Source organism: Equus przewalskii, chromosome 9, assembly GCF_037783145.1.
Source record: "Equus przewalskii isolate Varuska chromosome 9, EquPr2, whole genome shotgun sequence".
NCBI lineage: Eukaryota > Metazoa > Chordata > Mammalia > Perissodactyla > Equidae > Equus > Equus przewalskii.
The window spans coordinates 60,164,083-60,186,839 of record NC_091839.1 but is presented as its reverse complement, the minus strand read 5'-3'; the positions used below and the strand labels follow the sequence as shown (position 1 = coordinate 60,186,839).

The following is a 22,757-nucleotide window of genomic DNA, read 5'->3' as shown; positions in this document are numbered from 1 at the left end:
CAGTGCCATGTCCGCACCCAGGATTCGAACCAACGAAACACTGGGCCGCCTGCAGCGGAGCACGCGAACTTAACCACTTGGCCACGGGGCCAGCCCTGAGCATATTACTTCTTGATACTTTACCTGACTGCAAGTTCTCCTTTTCTCAATTCAAAATATGTTAATTTATATTCTTTTTCAATTATTTGACAATAATTGTTACTTAAAATTGTTAAACTTAATGGCAATTATTAAATAAAAATTATTAGTTATTTAAAAGTAAAATTTCTTGGTTTTCTTTAAGGATTGAGTTCACAGGAGCCAGCCCGGTGGCACAGCAGTTAAGTGTGCATGTTCCGCTTTGGCGGCCCGGGGTTCGCTGGTTCAGATCCCAGGTGTGGACATGGCACCACTTGGCAAGCCATGCTGTGGTAGGGGTCCCACATATAAAGTAGAGGAAGATGGGCATGGATATTAGCTCAGGGCCAGTCTTCCTCAGCGAAACGAGGAGGATTGGCAGCAGATGTTAGCTCAGGGCTAATCTTTCTCAAAAAAAAAAAAAAAAGAATTGAGTTCACAGAAATATACACATTTATTCTTTAGCATTTCTCAGAAAATAACTAGCTTCTTCTACCTTATTTGTAGCAATGCTAGTGAGAAACGGTGCTCTTTCTCAGCCGCTGTTACTCCCCAAAATGTAGCTAAATTAGGAGGTAAGTAGGCCAAGCTGGTGAGGACTTACCTATTTCTCACATGCAGGGACACTTGAGCCACAAGGAGCCACAAGGTTTAGCAAACTGTTCACAGAGGAGGCTCAGTACTTCCTCATCACTTCCCAAAATAAATATTGATCCACATATCAAATACTGATCTATAGGGGCCGGCCTGGTGGCGCAGCAGTTAAGTGCGCACATTCCGTTTCAGAGGCCCAGGGTTGGCCGGTTCAGATCCCAGGTGCGGACATGGCACCGCTTGGCAAGCCATGCTGTGGTAGGCGTCCCACTTACAAAGTAGAGGAAGATGGGCATGGATGTTAGCTCAGGGCCAGTCTTCCTCAGCAAATAGAGCAGGATTGGCAGCAGTTAGCTCAGGGCTAATCTTCCTCAAAAAAAAAATTTTTTTTAATTAAATAATAAAATAAATTAAAAAAAATAGTGATCTGTAGATATTGGACCCCAGTTTGAAAGGTGAGTAAATTTATTATTATATACAATATTTTTTTTCCTCCTCAAACACAGCAGTTCTGGTTGGATTTAAATAAGGGGTTCAAGGGTCCCTAATTCTCTTCTAGGCTCTAGCACTGACATTTAATAAGGCATTGACAGTTGAGGTGTCTTTCTTGCTTTTGTTTCCTTAAAACCATCGGAGGAAATATCTTCTGTCATAACATTATAGGCTGTAGAAGAATAACCCCCTGCTTGAGCTAGTTTACATACCTAAGAACAAAAACATTTTTTTGCTATTGCCTTTCCCGTTTCTATCACAAAGAGAGCATTCTTGGAGAAATGTCACTTTAAGTTTTGCTCAGGAATCTAAGTATAACTCAAGAGGAAAAATGAGCTGCACCTGAACAAGCAGAAGGCATTTTTCAGAGGCAGACACACAACTGGCCACAGTTAGATTTAAGTGTTGCTCCTGTAAATTTATTCAGTATAAAGTTTCCAGACTTTCAGAGCCTCTGGCTAGGAACCCAGGGCAGAAAGCAGTTGGCAGTAGAGATCTGCTGGTCCATCACCAATTAAAGGGAAGTGTTCAGGCAACAGCTGAGTGGCTGGCTTCTCCTAAAGCACACAGAGGCCACTGTCCTTTTAAAGTGCTTCACAGGGAGTCTGTGCCACTCTCTCCACGGCACATGAATCCCGCATTTCTGCCTGATGGAGGAACTGGCTCCAGGGCACAGCCCAGGTGAGAAGAGGGCCTCGTGGTCTCATTCCTTGTTCAGGCTGGGGACTGGCTAAGTGCTTGGATACCACTTTGGAAATAGCTTACGTTTAGCAAAGCATATACCTTTATCCCAAGGCATCTTTAGGAAAGTGTAAAATGCTAAAAATGGAATGAAAAAAACCTGGGCGACACTATCACTTCATTCTACCTCAGCCAGAAGAGGAAGCTTACACAGGAAGACAGATAGAAAAGTGATTCATTTTTCTCAGTTACAAAAAAAACTTCTAAATTACAAAAGTAACTCATGAATATATTCTTTACAAAATTCAAACCTTAGAAAAACGTACACAGTAATATATGAAAGTCTCCCTTCAACCCCCTCCCACCCTCAACTCAGGCCCACTTTCCTGGTCAGGAACAACCAAGCGATGTGGTTTGCATCCTCCTAAACCTTCCCTGTGCACACACACATTATCTAGGTTTGTCTGCTTTACATCCATGGATATGATGTCCACACCTCAATGTCCATGTCACAGAGAAATACGACACAATGGGAAATGATCTAAATCCACAGTTCTCAATACTTTGATTATGGACCTATAACTTTCAAACCTTTGAAACACTCTCACACTTCTGAAACAGTTATATATTAAAGACACAAAACTGTAGTAATTTAACGGTGACTAGAAAGACAAGCCTCAAGTTAAGAAAGGTGGTAAGAAGATACGGGACACAGCCTTTCCTCTCCCAATAAAGTACACACTCTGGGGACCTTTGCAAAGATTTTTTTAACCATTGTTTATTCTATTTAATGCAGTTCGTTATCTCTTTGCTCAGCATTTAAAATTGTTAGGCTAAAAATACCTGGAATCCAGCCCTTGATGTAAGTTTAAATTGAGAACTCTTAAGCCAAAGTGTGAGATATACTCCTAAACTCTTTGTTACCTACAAGGAAAGATCTCTAGTTCCGGATAACCAAGGTCTGCTTTCTTGAGCACTGTTGTAAATCTGGATCTGCCTCAGTATTTAATAGAATATTAAAACATAAAAGCAAGGACTCATCAGTCATCCACTCTCAGCCAGCACTGTACATAAGCTGTCACCATGAATCCCCACCACAGCCCTCTGTTGGTTCTGGAGACAAGTTGATGGCAGGACTAGGGTGAACTCATGTCTCACTCCAGAGCCTGTGCTCTTCTGCTCTGCAGGCTCCCAAACCCAAGATGACTGTGACCAGAAAAGAGACCACGTGGGAGGCCATGAGTGTTTCTGTACCTGGCTGCTACTCAGAAGCGGCTTCAAGAGGACAAGGAGTGGAGACAACTGTCACAGCCCCATGAGGTTGGGCTATAACAGATGAAAGCAGGGAAGTGGTTATATCTGAGGAAACATACCACCAATGAAAGGAAGGAGAGAAAGGTAAGCAGCAGGATTCCAACCCTTAAAGGCTGGGCCCAAAGGCAGCCAGCCAGGGAGGGAGAGAGAAAGAGGAATGAGCAAACAGGCAGAGCTGGAGTTGGTCGCAGCAGAGAAGAAAGAGCCAAGAATCAAAAGCACACTGAATGTTTGGGAGTTGGGGCAGGGGAGCGAGGAAAAAGGAGGGAGAGAGGGAGGGCAGGGAGAAGAAGAAGAGAGTGATTCAAGGAGCAAGTCCAGGAGCTCCCATGGGTTGGGCTTCATGGGCTCCTGAGCCACTGTGTTCACTAGATGGAGCACAGTTGGTGGCTCCCAGCAGCCACACGACACACTGAAGGCCTCTTTCCCCTTCACAGGCCTCTCTGAAATGAGTCATCTCACCTGTGACTCAGCATCAGCTATTGGCTGCCACAAAAACTGCACCACATTTGGATGAAAAAAACCAGCTAAGACCTAAACGAAGCCAGGTTGAAGCTAACCTTTCATCCAAAATGAAATTACCGACTTCCAACTGACTGCTGTGTAACTGCCTACCAAACATGGGACATATTAGGAAAGGCTATACTTTCTTTTGTAAATTACACAAAATATGTATTAAAATGTGACCCAAAAATGTTATAAATGACCTGAATGCCCCACCTGTAGTGAGGAAAACTTTCAAAAGTTGTTTTGGAGTAAAATGTTGATGTATAAAATATATCACGACTTCATCCTTAGGCTAGACTTCCATCCTCTCACCTGGACTACTGCACTGACCTCCTAATGGTCTTCCTCCCCTCTTGCACTCTTGCTTCCCTCTCAGTAATCCATCCTCCACACACACAGCAACCACAATGACTTTAAAATGTAAACTCAGACTGCATCATTCTCCCTCAAAGACCCGTTACACCTAAAGTAATCTCTCTGCATCTTGGCTTTCAAAGCCCTGTATAATCTGGCCCCTCCTAACTTTCCAACCTCTTCCCATGCCACTCTCCTGTCTTCTTGAGTTCCCAAACATGCCTAGCTTTTTCCTGCCTCGAGTCTTGCTCCAGGAACTCAGGGACCATGTCTGTCTTGTTTGTATCACCCCCGCCAGGGTCTAGGCTGGTGCTCTGGGCATAGTAGGCACTCAGAATTTTTTGAATAAATGAGAGGAAGCCCAAAGTCCATAATGCAACAAACGTCCATTAGAGGGCTCCCTTGACACTTAAGAACAAGACCAAATGTTCTGCTAAATGTTCCACAAGGAAATCCACAAGTATTAACAGAAGGGGGAATGATCATAGTACAGGAAATACTTTAAAAAGTAGCACTCTACCAGCTGCCTACACTTCCTTCTAGCTGTGTAGACTGCTTCCCGAGGCTGTCTGCCTGGACCTGTACACACACAGACCCACAGTGAGGTGGCCTCTCTGTTCCTCCAGGTTCACAACTCTAAGAGGACAGAATGATGGTACCTTCCTCAAAGGGCCGGGGTGAGGAGTAGAGGAGATGATGCATGGGGAGCACTTAGTTCATCGTCTGGCCGGTAGAAGTGCTCAATAAATGGTGGCTGGTATTACTTCAAATCAATTGACGGAAGTTACTTTACCTGCAATAAATGCCTGTTTTAATTATTTTCCTGTGCCCGAATTCCACCTCTCCTTCCAGACCCTGTTCAAATACTGCCTCTCATCTATACTGTGAGCAGACACACTCAGTCCCCAATCCCAAGTCCCCCTTTTGGCTCTCCTTTACCTTCCTTCCACAGCCAAGCTTTTGGGAAAAGTTGTCCTTATTTCCACTTATTCAACTGATCATGATCAGTCTTTTGCAGCTGCCACTCCACTGAAACTACTCTCCGTGGCTAAATCCAATGAAAACCTTTAAGCCTGTAACGTGCCAGCCCTCTTACTAGCTAGTGACACTGCTGACCATTCCTGCGCCTGAAAACACGCAATGCCTTGCTTTTTCCTACCAATCTGGCCGCTCCCTTTCAGTCTCCCTTGCACACCCCTGGCCCTCCACTCACCCCCTACAGCCCAGGAATGCTAAAGTCCCACAGGTCTCTTATCCAGATGCTTTCATGACCTTCGAACTCAACCTGGCTTTCCCACAAGCACCACAAACTTAACATGGCAAAATGAACTCATCATCTTACTTTGATTTTACTGTATTACTGATTTTGATAAAACAGTAAAACCATCCACTCTGTTACCCGAGCCACAAATCTCACCCCAGCTCAGGTGGCTCCAGCAAACTCTCATTCCCTGTATCCCTGCTTCACTCCCTGTTTGATACTAGTATCTCTGCCTTGGTTCTTCCTGCCTAGACTACTTCAATAGTCTCCAACTAGTCTCTCTGCCTCCTCTCTCTCTTTTTTTTAAACAGCTTTATTAAGCTATAAATTCACATACCATAAAATTCATCCATTTAAAGTGAAAAATTCAGTGAGTTTTAGTTCATTAACAAGGCTGTACAACCATCATTAATGTCTAATTTTAGAATATTTATATCACCCCAAAAAGAAACCCCATACCCAGCAGCAGTTACTCCCCATTCCCTCCTCCCTTGGCTCCTTGCAACCACTAATCTACTTTCTGTCTCTATGGAGTTGCCTATTCTGGACATTTCATAGAATTGGAACCATACGATATGTGGCCTTTTGTGATTATCTCACCTCTTGCCTCCTCCTCCACTTCATTCTACCCTTCACAGTTACTGGATTAAGCTTTATAAGATACAACCCATGTCATGTCGCTCTCTTGCTTAAAATCCTTTAATGGCTCCTGGTAGATTTCAGGATAGAGTTCATCCTCTTTTGTGCTCTTAAAGGCCATTCCCAACCTGGCTCCTGCCTACCCACCCCAGCCAATCAACCTATTCTCTTTTTATTCTGCTCAAGCATTCAGTTTCCAAGATATAACATACGATGTTGCACCTCTGTCTCTTTGCCAGTGTGGTTTCCTCTGCTTGGGACACCCTTCTCTGTCTTCCTTATCTATCTAACTACTGCTTACCTCTTAACACCCCACCAGCTCAGGAAGCCTGCTCAGACCCTCACTAGTGATTCAGATGCTTGGCGCCTATGTTTCTATGGCGCCCATCTAGATACCCATCATTCCATGTGCTGCAACACTGTTTTATCTGTCTCCCCATGAGACCATTAACTACTGAGGGCACAGATCCTGTTTTATCTGCAGCATTTAGCACACTGTCTGGCATGGAGGAGTCACTTAAATACTTGTCTAATGAGTGTCAATATGCTCTTGGAATTGGCATTTGTTTAGTGCACACCTCACAACACCCAGGAGGCAATTTGCAATAAAGAAGTTCAAAAGATACACACCCCCTCGAATTTCACAAGATATTGAAAAAGGCACATGACTATGAGAACTATGCCAAAAATAAAACATTCCTCTTAGAAAAAGCAATGGGCAAAAAACATTTTGGTTTGGTGGAGTTCTATGACAAAACAGAGAAGATTGTTGTTTGATCACCAATTTCTCATGTTGAAAACCCAAAACCCGTAACTGATTTTGCCCTTGAAAAATGTGCTTATAGAAGTTAGGTTCTAGAAAATAGTTCTCATTTTTTATGGAAGAATTTATAGAGCCTTAGGCAATAAGGATAATTTTTCTGGGGAAAAAAGGCTTACGACAGTACCTGTAGGTAAACTTTCTTCACGCCAGGCACATAGTCTGCAATCCGGCCGAAGAGCAGCCGTCCAACTCCTGAAGTGATGCCGATGCACATGAGAACCACCTCTTTGTTTTTTCCATTTTCAAATCTTTCATTGACATGTTTCATCTGTAGACCAAAGAGAAAGGAGCCACTCTACTAAATATGGTGGGAAACTTGACAAGTTTTGAGACTGTACAAATGCCTTTGTGTCTCTACAATGCTGTGGACTCTCACTCCCTTCCAAATTCAAATATTTATAAAATTTCCTGTGATAATTTTTCAGAAGAGCATATGAAGAAAAGCTAACATGACTTAGCTTGCATAAAAGAAATAGGAATTTGTATAAGATAAGGTTTTGAAGGCAACGTGACCAGGCAGATGTTATATCGGATGACAAAACAGGCAGCTCAGCACCAGCTGTCTGACATGAGCTTTGCTCCCACAGCCCTGCGGTCACGGTTTGCCACGCCTTTCTTAGCAGTTCCATGTTCTCAGTGATCACTTATCTGTGCTGATGGCAAGGAGAAAAAGCATGTCTGTACTCCCACGGCTTTCTCTGAAATCAATGAGATGTTATAACAAAAACAAACGGTTGTTTCAAACAGTCAGACTCACTGCCCCCGACACCAAACACTGGCCTGCATTCTGGAAGCCTGCAAAGCCAATTTCCCAGCAAGCTCAGTGGCCCAGATGTTTCCCACGTGGCACTAGCAGCCTTTCTGTATGACATCTCCTTGAGACTTCCATTCCCCATGTTTAAGCCCATTTCGATATGCCAACACCATAGTATCTATCTTTTCCCTTTCAAAACTGGTAACTGTTCTCCCTAAGATCTGTATTCTCACTCTGGTCCAGAATAATCCTCCTAAATACTGCTTTAATCTCATCAATCCTAAATACTGCTTTAATCTCATCAATTATTCATCAGTTGCCCATTGGCTACATTTATATTCCTTAGTTTGATATTAAAAGCCCTCCATAATCTGTCACTAGTCTATCTTTGTACCTTTATTACCTACTGATCCTTGACTCTAGTAGCAAACTCAAATGTCTAAAGGACCCAGGCAAATAGCATAAAGGAATAAAACAGACTTACTGGAGAGAGGGAGCATACCCTTCAGTTGATTATTACCATATAGGGCCACTGGTGTTGCCAAGTCTACCTCCCAGCCTCCCTTTTATTTTAAGGAGAAGTCAGAAATCTGGATTTCCCTGTGGAAATGTTGGCGCCTCACTTAAATGTGGAACACTGCATGATCCAACCCCATGCAAGCCAATCATAGCATGCCTGCAAACTGCATTAGGCCGGCTCTGATCTCAGCCTAATGCCATCTGGCCTAGCAGGACAGATTTACTCACAGTGTCGCTTAAACATGTCTGCTATGTCCTCACCTCTCTATGTTTCTGCTGTCTCTTCTACCTTCTTTGGCTTTCTAAATCTTACCCATTCTTTAAGACTCTGCTTAAATCCCACTTTTCCTATAAAGCTGTCCTTGACTACCTCAGCCTTACATCCCCTTCTTGTTACTGCCTCAAGTTTTCACTGGCACCTTAAGTGTTGAGTGTTCCTACCCAGCCTTTCTAGCTTCTAACTCTACACATTCTGTTGAGTAAACTCTTCCATGTCAAACTAGACAGAGCTACCTGCCTGTTGCAAAGGCATCTCAAAGTCAGTACGCCCCATGCCAAACTCATCTCCCCTTACAACCTGCCCTGCCTCCATCTCAGTGAGCACGACTACTATTGGCTCAGCTACCCAAGGCAGAAACCCGATAACCATCCTACTCCCTTACTCCCTCTCCCTCTCTTCAAATCCAGTAGTCAACACCAAGTTCTGACCATTTTACCTCCTACGTCTCACTCACACACTTCCTTTGGTCCATGGTCCCTGGGGTTTTAGTTCGGGTTCTTACCACTCCTCACTGGGCTTATCACTGCAGCCCTTCTAACATGCTTCTTGCTTGAGCCCCTACTCCTCAATCTCTAATGAGACCGCCAAATTAAGTTCAAAATTAAAAATAACACTTCTCTGTTTAAGATCCTTCTATGGCTCCCATAGCCTCCAGGGTAAAGCTCAGTCTCTGGTTTGACAGGTAAAGGCTTCCTGCTTTGCTACGCCAGCCCCACTCCAGCTGCCTCCTTACACGCATGGCGTTAACACTGTGCTGTCTAATATGGTAGCTACAAGCCACGGTGGGCTGGTGAGCACTTTGGACTGGGGCTAATTCAAACTGAGATGTGCTATGAGTATAAAATACACAGCAAATTTAGAAGCCTTAGTGGGAAAAAAGCACGCAAATATCTCATTAATAATTTTAAAATATTGATTCCATGTTGAAAGAGTATTTTGGCTATCTTGATTGAATAAAATATGAAACTAATTTGTGTGGGTTTTTTTTTTTTTACTATTGCTGAAAAAATAAGACAGATGTTGATGAGGGTGACTTCAAACTGGCTCATTCCTCCAGGCCCTTATCACTCCCCGTCAGGTGAGATTAGACAAGGTAGAAAGAGATGGATTCCAGTTCAATTCTGAAGAAAATGAATAACCTGGTCTAAGGCAGATGGGATATAATTATGTGTATTCATCAGCTTTACTTAGAATCTGAATCCAGACTCTAATATAATAATCCACTTCAGTAAGCACCCAAAGGATCTATTCTAACTTTTTAAAAGACATTCTTTAGTATTCAAAAAAGACTGAATTTATCAGGCATTCTTTTGATGAAACTAAGAACACCTGCCTGCCAAATTGCTATTATCCTTTATTAGTGGTTTATTTTTTCCCCTGCTCTACTTTATAATCCTAAAAAGGAATAATAAGGTGAAATGTTTTGTGTCTTTTGAAAGAGGGTAAATTAGGTAAATTCAAATTATGCCTAAGTGGAAACTTAGTTCTTCAACCATAAGGGGCATTATTTCATTGAACTTTGTTGTTGTCATTTAAATAAAGCAAAAACTTCAGCCTCTCATACCCACTCCCCACCTTCAGCCAAAATCTGCAAACTAAAAAAGTTTTCTTGGTCAGTAAGCAAGGGCATCTGGGGGGCTGGAGAACAGAATCTGGGGCTGCTGGCTCTCTGGGTCCTAGAGGTCGCTCCTCACTGAGCAGTGTGGTCTACTCAGCCTGGCCTCCCATGGTTGCTGTCGACTGTTTTAGGAATCCCTGCCTATCTCTCATGTTCTGGAGACCGGTATGCACTTCAGTTTAGCAGAAAGCATAAATATTGAGCCAAATTGATATTTCTAATAAGGGGTTACACAGATAAAGACATGAAAATGTTGAAGAGATGTTTCCATATTTAACCTAAGTTACTTAAACCAATACAAAGCTTTTGATAGAGGCTACTATCTAAATAGGAAATAACATTTTTTTTTAAAGATTTTATTTTTTCCTTTTTCTCCTCACAGCCCCCCAGTACATAGTTGTAATATTCTTCATTGTGGGTCCTTCTAGTTGTGGCATGTGGGACGCTGCCTCAGTGTGGTTTGATAAGCAGTGCCATGTCTGTGCCCAGGATTCGAACCAACGAAATACTGGGCTGCCTGCAGCGGAGCACGGGAACTTAACCACTCGGCCACGGGGCCAGCCCTGGAAATAACATTTTGTAGAGCAGTTGTTTAAAGTAGACTTTATTTGAATGTATATGTGCCTTTAGGGCAGGAATTAGTCCTTTTTTTGAGGAAGATTATCCCTGAGCTAACATCTACTGCCAATCCTCCTCTTTTTGCTGAGGAAGACTGGCCCTGAGCTAACATCTGTGCCCATCTTCCTCTACTTTATATGTGGGACGCCTGCCACAGCATGGCTTGACAAGCGGTGCATAGGTCCATGCCCAGGATCCAAACTGGCGAACCGCAGGCCTCGGAAGTGGAGTGCAAGAACTTAACCACTGCGCCACCAAGCCAGACCCAGGAATTAGTCGTTTATTTATGTTCTCAAATATTTATTTACTCCAGAGCTGCACACTTCTTGGGGGTTGCCAGAGCCTGGCTGATTGACAGCTTGAACACTGCCTACTCCTGAAACATTTTCCATCACTCAAGCAACGACGATTTTCACTAACCACAGAAGCCGTTTTTGGATTGTGTGAAACCCTATTTATTCTTTTGTTATCCAAAGATAGCCAAGAATTTATATCCCAAAATATCTGCTCATTCTGTATCCATGGGTGGAAGAAGGAAAAAAAGGCAAACTACTTCACAGATTCTCCTTCCTCCTAACCGTCCCCACTTCAAGTAAATGGTGATACAGCCTCTCTCTATGGACGGCATGTTTCTGACCAGCCAACTGAAGGGAGAGTTTCCTCTCCCCTCACCAGATCCCAGGGGCAGATCTCTTTTTAAGAAGTCGAGGGCAGCAGCCTAAGAAAGCATTCATCTCGCTGGATTGGCCTCAGCCCTGCCTTCTCCCCTCCCCACACACGCCCTCCCCACTCTTTCAGGGGAACCACAGTGCCAGACATTTGGAGACATCAGATAGTATTCTTCCACTGAGAATCCAGACTGAGTCCTCTGGCTCTCAGAGAGTCAACTGTGAAGGAAGTCAAATGGGTGGCCATGGTATAAAACCAGCTCCAATAAAGTAAGTGGATTAAAAACTCAACCTTCTCCTAGACAAATGGTTTCACAACAGAAGAATGCCCAAGAGAAGGGAATCCCAAATCACTTTATTTACGAATCCCTGTTTGTAACGCTTGAAAGCCCTTGAAGCCCAGTGTGGTACACACCTGCAAAGCAAGGAGGTCAGTGGTCAAAAGGTCCACTAATTACCTACGGTCTTGTTTTCTAAGATTGTGTTATTTGGCCACGCCATGATGGTCATTAGCCTCAACTGGCCTTCTCTCTCACCTTTTTAAGGGGATGAGTGGGTTTTGCTTAATGTCTTTTATGTAATGTTTATATCATTTATTACTTACATGAAGCATATGATAAACTTGAGTGCAGACAAGTTAGACAAACATCCTTAGGGAACAGTAGTTAAAGAAAGGGAACCACAGGAGAATTAAAACAAAGATGACTTTGCTTCTGACGGTATACTTGAAGTTAGAGCTGTCTCGAGTACCAAGAGCTAACGAAGGCAGTGTTTCAGGGAGGCCGGGAAAGCAAGGGCAGAAACAGGCCCGAGTGCACTGCAGGCTATGGGACTAACAGAGCTACAGCTGCCTCTGCAGAACCGAGGGGAAAACCAACAATATTTATCATCCACTGCTATCGACGTTACCATGCCCTTTCAGGGATAAACAGATTCCAGGCACACAGTCATCATCTGTCCTCATTTGTGATGATTTTGATTCCCTGATCCTCTGCCGTTCTTCTTCAGATCGAACTGAAAAGAGGTGTGGGCAACAGGTAGGCACATGCTCATTTTGTCTCTAGGTGCAGAAACTCTTCTGGCCAGGCCAGGGGACCTATATCTTTACATGGTACATCTAAAAACCAGGTAATACAGCTACACAGTATTTTCAGTGACTTTGGAATTCAGAATGATTTCTGCAGCCTCCTCCTTTCCAACAGGGATACTGAGTTCAGAGCACTTTGACTCACTTGCTAGTCACTCCAGCGACGAGCTGCTTCAGCTTGTTGCCAATCGTCTGCATGCAGTTTAGAGCAATTTCTAAGAAGATATCCATTCAACATTTGAAAAGCTGTTCCATAACTCTACAAGACCATTCTGCTTGAATATACCTTTTCAAAGGTAAACTCAAAGAAAAGAGCCTGGTCCCTTTAAAAATTAGACTTACATTTGAAAGGGAGTAGAAAGCCTGCTGGAGTGGTTAATGGATAATCTCAGAATTTGTTGCAAATCAAAACTTTACTCTACCCTTTGACTTCAAAGTAAGATGAACAGAAATCTTTTGAATGGAATGAGGGTTTGTCTTGTTTATTCTTTCTTTTTTAAACACCTGTGTTTTCTCTATCTCTGTTTTTGCTAAGCAAAGGAAAGGAAGTAGGTTAAACAAGCAGGGCATTCCTTTAGGGAATTTTACAGCACTGTACACCAGTAAGCCCAGGGAGGGGATTAAAGGCGGCAGGACATAACTCCAGAGATCTGGGCACATAAAATTAAGCCCTTTACATCATTCAGTATTGAAATAGGACTTTATGGTCATTAAGATAGACATTCATTGATTAGGTCAGCCTCAAACTGTCATTTTAGCTTGTTAAATTTGATCAGCTGTCCTTTGAGAATACAACAGCTCTAAAACATGCTTGAAGTGAAACACAAAATTTCTTCGCTTGCCAACGTTTTTAAGGACTAACATCTTTAGGTATCAATTTACTAATAATATAGTTTGCTGCAACTAAACTCGCGGTGCAGGTACCAACTGCCTCCTCAGCAGCTGACCCAGAGGAGAGCTGACCTTTGGCCTAACAGGACTCTAGGAAGCATGGTAGTTGGTTCTGTTTGTTTTTTTAAATGGCCAGTCTTTCCATTGCATCAACATGGGTTTCCATGGTGTCAGTAATCACACCTGGCGCTGTGAAGACACATAAACGTCAGCACCGAGAAAAAAGGAAGGGAGAGTTTCCAGAGTGAACATTATTTAACAGCCACCAGGGAATAGAAAAAGAATTCAGAAGGAAGAAAGATGACTGATGGCTTGAAAAACCTTGGTCTAATTTTGAAAACATTTTCTAACTCTAAAAATTCTTCAAAGCCTTTGTTATCATTCCCTTTCCAGCTTTTTTTTTTTTTCAGAAAATAATTTCCCTTAGATTAAAATAAATAGTCCATCCTTGACATAGCATTATTAAGGTCAGATTAAGATTTGGCAAAATGTTCTAGAGGAATTATCAATCAAAGCCAATATGGATTTAGATGCCAGTTCAAATAATCCTGAATTTTAGAAGTTAAGATGGACTTCATTTAAAATAGAAATAAATCACTAGGATTTTTAGGTAACTTGGAATTATTTAGTGACCCTGACAATTTCTGTGCCAGATATTTCACAAATTATGAAAAATTGTTCTAGTCTTTCATGAACAATGAAGTATTTAATTTGTTGGTTTAAATTTTTATTCATTCCACCCAAATCCAAATTTGATTCTTTTTTTTTTTTGAGGAAGATTAGCCCTGAGCTAACATCTGCCGCCAATCCTCCTCTTTTTGCTGAGGAAGACTGGCCCTGAGCTAACATCTGTGCCCATCTTCCTCCACTTTATATGTGGGACGTCTACCACAGCATGACTTCCCAAGCGGTGCCATGTCCACACCCGGGATCCGAACCGGCGAACCCCGGGCCGCTGAAGCAGAATGTGCGCACTTAACCCCTGCGCCACGGGGCTGGCCCCTCAAATTTGATTCTGATAGTTTTTTTCTTGGAGTCTCATTCTTGGCACACAGAGTCACCACTCTCTCAGACCCGTGGCTCCTGGCTGGTTTGGATCAAGACAGTGGACTGTGCACTGTTAGTCAGTGCTGTCTGTGAAGGAGATAGACTGCCTCTACTCTGGGTATCAAGGTGGCTCCGGAGGCCTCAGGCACAGCCCACAGCCTGCCTCCATGACCGACTGACCACTTCAGTATAGCACTCTGAAGATCCATGGGGTTGCAAAAGTTCCAGGAATGGGGGCTCCTGTTTGTGATTAGTGCTGTTTTGAGGCAGCATGTGTTTCCACATTTGCATTTGTTTAAAAAAAAAAAAAAAGGACATGCTCTTTTAAACTTACTCTGGATTTATCTGGTGATAAAGTCACCTATTGGCTAAATGTGCATGCAAATAAATAGACAAGTGTGGGTTATGGAGTCTAAGCAATAATTGAATTGCATGAATTTGGAAAAGTAGTCCAAAATGAACAAATGCACTCAACAACTTAAATTTTAGAAATTTAAGATAGACTTCATCTTAAAATAGGAAGGTATAATTTTTCAGAAAGTATTATTTAAACCACTAGGATTTGGGATAACGCTATTACTTATTCAATGACCCAGGCAATAATGTCAATAAGCCAGATATTTTGTAAATTATCAAACTTGGTTCTATTTCATCTTGAACAATGAAAGATGAGTAGACTGTTGGTTTACTGAAATTTTAATTTATTTAGTTTAAGGTTCATCTGAGTTTTGAGAGAAGCAAATTGAGCTTCTTAGTTTTGCCCTTAACTCTCAAGTGAAGAAAAATTGACCCTTCCATGAAAATTTTACCTTCTTCTAAGAGCCCATCAGACTAGTGATGTTTGTTAGAGAACTCCTTTACCAAAATCTTCTGTGCTTCTTTCTCCTCCAGTCTGTGTAAGGCATACAGGGTTGAGAAGTCTAAGAATCACCTAATTGCTAACTCCCTAGTCTCACATCAAATTCAAAAATATTTTTTATTTGAACGAAGATTAAAAATTGTTAGGATTAACTTAGATCAGTTTTCTTTCCACTGTTGTCATTTCCACATCCTTTGGAGATTGTCTACCCCAACTTTCTACCCTTACTCAAGACATAAGACTATTTCAGGGCGGGCGCCCTGGGGGATGTGATTAACATTATTTTAAACATGTTCAGTTCTGTCTTGTGATTTTACAGTGTTCATGAGGAAAAAGACCACACCCCTGTAGGAGGATAGATAAGAAGGCAGAAGGCCTGAGTGGGCTGGATTAAGGCAGGTGGCAGAGCAGAGAGAAAACTTCTGTGGACTGAGAGTAGGAAGGCCTAGGAATAGTAGGAAAAAAGTCTTTGGAGTCAAATTATGAGCTCTACTCCTGACTGAGTCTAAGATCTGGGGCATCAGCTTCCTGATCTCAAACAAATACTACATGTCGGTTCACAATTTTGGTAGTACCATCCCCTTGGGTGTGTTTTGGAAATCTGTGGCGGCTATTTTTATGTTTCTGATATAGTTGTGCCTAAGCATTACCTTTTTTTAATTAACTTTTTTATTTTAATAAAATTTATATCACATAACATTTACCATTTTAACCATTTTGTGTGTGTGTGTGTGTGTAAGGAAGACTGGCCCTGAGCTAACATATATTGCCAAACTTCCTCTTTTTGCTTGAGGAAGATTGTCGCTGAGGTAACATCTGTGTCAATCTTCCTCTATTTTATGTGAGATGCCGCCACAGCATGGCTTGACGAGCGGTGCTAGGTCCGTGCCCAGGATCTGAATCTGCAAACCCCAGGCTGCCAAAGCAGAGCGCACAAACTTAACCACTATGCCACCAGACCAGCCCCCCATTTTAACCATTTTTAAGTGTACAGTTCAGTGGCATTAGGTACATTCACCTTCTTGTGCAACCATCACCACTGTCCATCTCCAGAAATTTTTCATTTTCCCAAACTGAAACTCTATAACCATTAAACAATAACTCTCCATTTCTTCCCTTCCCCAAGCCTCTGGCAACTCCCATTCTACTTTCTGTCCCTATGAACTGGACTATTCTAGGTACCTCATCTAAGTGGAATCATACAGTATTTGACCTTTTGTGTCTGGCTTATTTCACTTAGCATAATGTCAAGTTTCATCCATCTTATAGCATGTATCTCAAGCATTACCTTTTAAGATACATATTTTTTCAAAAATTACTTCTTTTATTTCTCCTTTATGTTACAGGTGAGTCATTATAGAGTTTTTTAAAAAAAATTATGTGTACAAGTAGGCTTTATGATCTAGGAGGTTTTTTTTTTTTGAGGAAGATTAGCCCTGAGCTAACTGCTGCCCATCCTCCTCTTTTTGCTGAGGAAGACTGGCCCTGAGCTAACATCCATGCTCATCTTCCTCTACTTTATATGTGGGACGTCTACCACAGCATGACTTCCCAAGCGGTGCCATGTCTGCACTCAGGATCTGAACCGGCAAACCAAAAGCGGAATGTGCACACTTAACCGCTGTGCCACTGGGCCGGCCCCTGATCTAGGAGTGTTATTTCAGGAGAGAAAAGAAGGCACTGGGTCTGACACACTGCTCTAGATACGTGACAGGGTTGCTGTGAAGGTGAACGGGATGCAAAGGTTAGAAAGCACCTCACAAGGAAGAGGTGGGACAGGGACATGAGGACTAGGATAGGCAATCCTGATCCCAGGATTCAGAGCAGCTGAGAACTGAAGAGTAGTAAGAAGGAAGACACCTGGCAGGGAATTGTGAAAAGTCCGAGGCAGCTCCTGAGAAGTAAGAAACATGTGAAAGAAAGCCTTGTGTTCACATAAGCAGAGATACAATTAAGTAAGACAGGGATGCTTGATATGTTGAGACTATTATAATGCCTCATACATGCCATAATCAATATATGGCAGCATTCTAAATTCCACAGATGTGTGCATGGGTCAAGAGGAGTGTGGACGTCCACTAGCCTACTTGCTGGGCTGTGGTCACCCTCAGGCATCTCATTCTTCTGGAAGCATCTGGGAGAATGTACAAAGCATAGGAGGTGTTATCTCACCTCAGCAGGGCTGACTACGTACCTCTTGCTACCCATTTCCATATGTTTAAATTTCTCCACATTGAAACTAGTCTAGGTAAGGATACTCTTATTTCTATTATTTAAGCTTTAAACCACACCTTGTGACTAACTATATGCATGTGACCAGAGAAAGTCTCTAAACCAACTAACTCCTTTCCCTGTAAGATGGAGATAAAACTGTTCTCACCTTCAGTGGTTACATATTGAAGAGCAAAGAAAGAAAGAACATGAGGAATATAAAGTGCTGTTAGAATGAAAAGGAGTCATGAAAAGGGAAATTAGCAGACCTGCTGCTTCACCAGTTCAACCAACCTGTAAGCTCAGCCTGAAATCGGTCAAAAACACAAGCGCCAGGCACAAGCTAGGTGCTGGGGATGGAGCAATGAAGAGGGGGGCTCAGTCCTTTCCTGTGTGAAGTGTCCAGTCTATCTCATCTGCTTCTTTATCATTTCCTGAGGTGTCAGGACACTTCCCACAAAAGTCCCCAATGTATCTTGTAGATAAATCCACAGTTTTCATTCACCAGCCTTTCTCATACTTACATTGAATACATTATACAGTATAAGGGCCTAACAAAAATACACTACTGCTGCTTTTCAATTTAGATATTTATTTCTAAATATATTAATTTATTTCAAATTAGATATTTAAAAATGTTTGTGGATTTCTTTCTCCCCCATAAATTTGTGGTTTGGGGCCTACTTTCTCAGGATAATTTTCATACCTGAATAAACCATGTGTCAGTTCTAAAAAGTACTGTTGAATTGTCTATAAATACTTATTTTTGGCTAACTAAATATAATTTGGGACACATGGCAAACTTACTTTGCCTTACTAAAAGAAAAAGCTCTGTTTTAGTTTAATTATTTGTAAATGATTACTTTTCTAGATTACTCACGTATTAATTACGGCCTGTCCCATCATCAAGTTCCTATGCTAGTGTATTACAATTAAAAAAAACCAAACTCAAAAAAACCCCCAACTAGCTTGTTCTGATGAGAACGTTCTGTCGATATTTAACTTCACCATTAATGAGTCACAGGTGGCCAGAGAAGTAAAGATCCTCATTCATCTCACGTAGGGGAATGCTGGTGAATGCTGCCTAAGCACAAACTGATAAATGGGCAAATGTTCACTAACCTGAGTAGTCAAATTGCAGCAGATGTTGAGATCTGCAGGGAAATAAATGCAAGGTTAGAAAAGCAAGAAAAGCATAGACACCATTGAAAAAAATCTGAAAAAAGGGGGGATAAAGTGAAGGAGAGAAGATGTCTAATCATTCACGTAATAACCACATGAGAACTGAGGAATAATAGTATATTATTAAAAGATATAAATAGTGAATAAAATACCTGAAGAAAAAGCAATGCTTGCGTCCTATGCAAGAATTTTTAATTTTCAACATGCAGATTTTAATATAATACATTGGACAAAAAAATTCATTAACTGTTAGCTGGCCTTAAAGATAGAAACTAGAGAAATTCTATGTCACAGGCTTCCTGAGAGCAACAGGAAGCTGCCTTGTTTTTGTATTTTCCAAATACCTAATGCTGCCCTTCACCCACAGAAGGCATTCACTGTCACCTCCTCAAAGCGGTTTCTGGTTTCCCAAACTGAAGTCACCTCCCACCATCAACTTCCATCTCATTTTATTTTCTTCAAAGATAATATTACTATTTGAAAACTACCTTGTTTATTTATGTGTTTACTTATTTATGGAGCTCTGTGAGAGCAGAGACTACATCTGTTCTCACCGCTGTGTCCCCACACCTAGAACACTTGGGAAGCCCAACAGGTGCTCAGTGACTATCAAATGAATGGATGCTTGAATCTGTTCAACTGAGCTGTAATTAAAGGAAGTCACACACATGCAAGGGAAAAAAACAGTGACAATGGATTAACCCATTCTAATTCTATTCTAACAACACCCCTGCCACTTACTGTGCTACCATGAGCAAAATAAAACCTCTCTGATCCTCATAGTTCTTATCTATTAGTAGGAGAACTGGTATCAGTGCTGCTTTCCTCATAAAAGGTTAGCATGAGAGTGGAATCAGAAAATGTATGTATGGCAGAGGAATCCTGAGAAAGAACAAAGCCAGAAGTATCACACTTCCCAATTTCAAAGTATACTACAAAGCTATAGTAATCAAAACAGCATGGTACTGACACAAAAACAGACACGCAGATCAGTAGAACAAAATTGAGAGCCCAAAACCACACATCTATGGACAGCGAATTTTCAACAAGGGAGCCAAGAACATAAAATGGAGAAAGGAAAGTCTTTTCTTTTTTCTTTTTTTTTTTTTAAAGATTTTACTTTTCCTTTTCTCCCCAAAGCCCCCTGGTACATAGTTGTCTATTTTTAGTTGTGGGTCCTTCTAGTTGTAGCATGTGGGATGCCGCCTCAGCATGGCCTGATGAGCGATGCCATGTCCACGCCCAGGATTCGAACTGGTGAAACCTTGGGCCACTGAAGCGGAGCACGCAAACTTAACCACTCGGCCATGGCCAGCCCTGGAAAGTCTTTTCAATAAATGATGTTGAGGTAATTGGACAGCCACATGCAAAAGAATGAAAGTAGACCATTATCTTATACCATACACAAAAATTAACTCAAAATGGATCAAAGACTTGAATGTAAGACCTGAAACCATAAAATTCCTCGAAGAAAATATAAGCAGTACACTTTTTGACATTGGTCTTAGCAGCATCCTTTCGAATACCATCTACTTAGGCAAGGGAAACAAAAGAAAAAATAAACAAATGGGACTACATCAGACTAAAGAGCTTCTGCAAGGCAAAGGAAACCATGAACATAACAAAAAGACAACCCACCAACTGGGAAAAATATTTCCAAATCATGTATCTGATAAGGGGTTAATATCCAAAATATATAAAGAACTCATACATCTCAATAACAAACAAACAACACAATTAAAAAATGGGCAAAAGATCTGAACAGACACTTTTCCAAAGAAGATAAGACGGATGGCCAACAGGCATATGAAAAGACGTTCAACATCACTAATTATTAGGGAAATGCAAATCAAAACTACAACGAGATATCACCTCATGCCTGTCAGAATGGCTGTAATTAACAAGACAAGAAATGGCAAGTGTGGGGGCCGGCCCGGTGGTGCAGTGGTTAAGTGCGCGCATTCCACTTTGGCAGCCCAGGGTTCACCGGTTTGGATCCCGGCTGCAGACATGGCACCACTTGGCAAGCCATGCTGTGGTAGGCATCCTACACATAAAGTGGAGGAAGATGGGCACAGATGTTAGCTTAGGGCCAGTCTTCCTCAGAAAAAAAGAGGAGGATTGGCAGCAGATGTTAGCTCAGGACTAATCTTCCTCAAAAAAAAAAAAAAGAAGTAACAAGTGTTGGAGAGGATGTGGAGAAAAGGGAACTCTCATACACTGCTGGTGGGAATGTAAACTGGTGCAGCCACTATGGAAAACACTATGGAGATTCCTCAAAAAATTAAGAATAGAACTACTATATGATCTAGGTATTTCACTTCTGGGTATTTATCCAAAGAACACACAAATATGTAGAGATATGTGCACCCCTATGTTCACTGCAGCATTATTCACAATGGCCAAGACTTGGAAACAACCTAAGTGCCCATCAACAGATGAATGGATTGATAAGTAAATGGCAAGCAATAGGATCTACTGGAGGATATGAGGAAGTGATTTGGCATAAAACTAATTCGGCTTGACCTTGTTTTTCCAAAAGAGCCTGACATGGACATTGAGCATGCATTGTATCTCTGCTTTTAAGCATTTGCTATGTCCCAAAGGCAAGAACAAATGCCCTTAAGATAAAGATGTAACTTCCCCCACACTGGCATTTCCTTAAGGATAAGCATCTCTCTAATTGCTGCGCTCACCTGTGACCTCCCAGCTCAAGAGCACAGACCTGCTACCTGCCGTGTCCATCACTCGCTGTGCCAACATGGCAATCTCATGACTATTGTAAAAGGGACATTCCTAACATATATGACGTATGCTCTTTGTTCCAAGACTGTCTATAATCACTCTGTACACCCCACTTCTTTGGTGACCTTCCTTCACTGGGGAAGGAAGGCCCCAGGCTAGTCCTCAGATCTGGCTCACACTCACCCCAATTTTGATTTATACATTGGTGGTGGACTATTTGCATCGATAGGATAAAGAAGATGTGGCAGGGGCCGGCCCAGTGGCGCAGCAGTTAAGTGCACATGTTCTGCTTCGGCGGCCCGGGGTTCACCAGTTCGGATCCCAGGTGCGGACATGGCACTGCTTGGCACGCCATGCTGTGGTAGGCATCCCATGTATAAAGTGGAGGAAGATGGGCACGGATATTAGCTCAGGGCCAGTCTTCCTCAGCGAAAAGAGGAGGATTGGCAGCAGATGTTAGCTCAGGGCTAATCTTCCTCAAAAAAAAAAAAAAGATATATACTACTCGTAAAAAAAGATGAAATCTTGCTATTTGCAACAACATTGATGGACCCTGAGGGTGTTACGCTGAGTGAAATAAGTCAGATGCAGAAAGTTGAATACCATATGATTTCACTCATAAGTAAAAGATAAAAACAACAACAAACACACACATAGATACAGAGATTAGACTGGTGGTTACGAGAGGGAAGTGGGGAGGGCAAAAGGGGTAATAGGGCACATGTGTATGGTGATGGATGGTAATTAGCCTTTGGGTGGTGAACATGCTGTAGTCTACACAGAAATAGAAATAGAATGATGTACACCTGAAATTTATATAAACCAATGTTACCTCAATAAAAAAAAAAGTGTGTCAAGTAAAGAGCTTCATAACCTTTTTTGGAAGTTTACTGGGAATGAATGAAATGAAAATGAATGAATGAATGAAAAAAATATTTTCAGACCACATAACAACAAAAAATACCAGAAATGTATGTAGGGGTTGTGCACGTGTATGTGCACACAGCAAATCTCAATGGATAAATTCTGACATTTGAATTAATACACTACACAAAGAAATATCCTGTGTCAAAGAAATTTTATAAGCCTGTTTTTGAATGAAAAATAGAAAAAAATAACCTAAATTAGAAAATCTTAGTGAAAAAGCAATGGGATTACTTTTTCCTCTGCAAAGTACCAAAACATTCTGCCTAGCTAATAAATGTCAAAGTAACAATCAACACAATCAGAATAATAAACCAAAACCAAGAATAGAAAAAGAAAGAAAGAAGGGAGGGAGAAAATGAAGCCTTCAGACCCTAGGATTTAGCCTTCAGTGTTTAGCTTTTAGGCTAAAAACAAAATTAAAATGTTAACTCTACCTCTTCAATCTGGTTGTCCCGCTAACAAGACTGAGATAGGGCAACTCTTCAGATTATAGAGCTCCACTGTAAATCAATTTAAAAATGTTTCCAAAACTCTGTACTCATCATCCCCAAGGATGGTGACTTGTAATG

General features: G+C 41.7%; 1 protein-coding gene and 1 long non-coding RNA gene across 3 annotated transcripts in view; one reads left to right on the top strand and one right to left on the bottom strand.

The window, feature by feature from the left end:
* The window catches only part of SLC16A10 (solute carrier family 16 member 10), a 127,920-nt gene that overhangs the window by 14,985 nt on the left and 90,178 nt on the right, over positions 1-22,757 (bottom strand). The window contains exon 4 of one of the 2 annotated variants that reach the window (XM_070559308.1): positions 6,907-7,050. The exons of the other annotated variant lie outside the window; for it this stretch is intronic. Coding sequence (XP_070415409.1) covers positions 6,907-7,050 — 144 coding nt within the window. The remainder of the gene's footprint in view (positions 1-6,906; positions 7,051-22,757) is intronic. 2 annotated transcript variants of the gene reach the window in all.
* On the top strand, positions 3,072-4,002 carry LOC139073642 (uncharacterized). The gene is made up of 2 exons (XR_011522627.1): positions 3,072-3,282; positions 3,636-4,002. It is a non-coding gene; the product is annotated as an uncharacterized lncRNA (long non-coding RNA).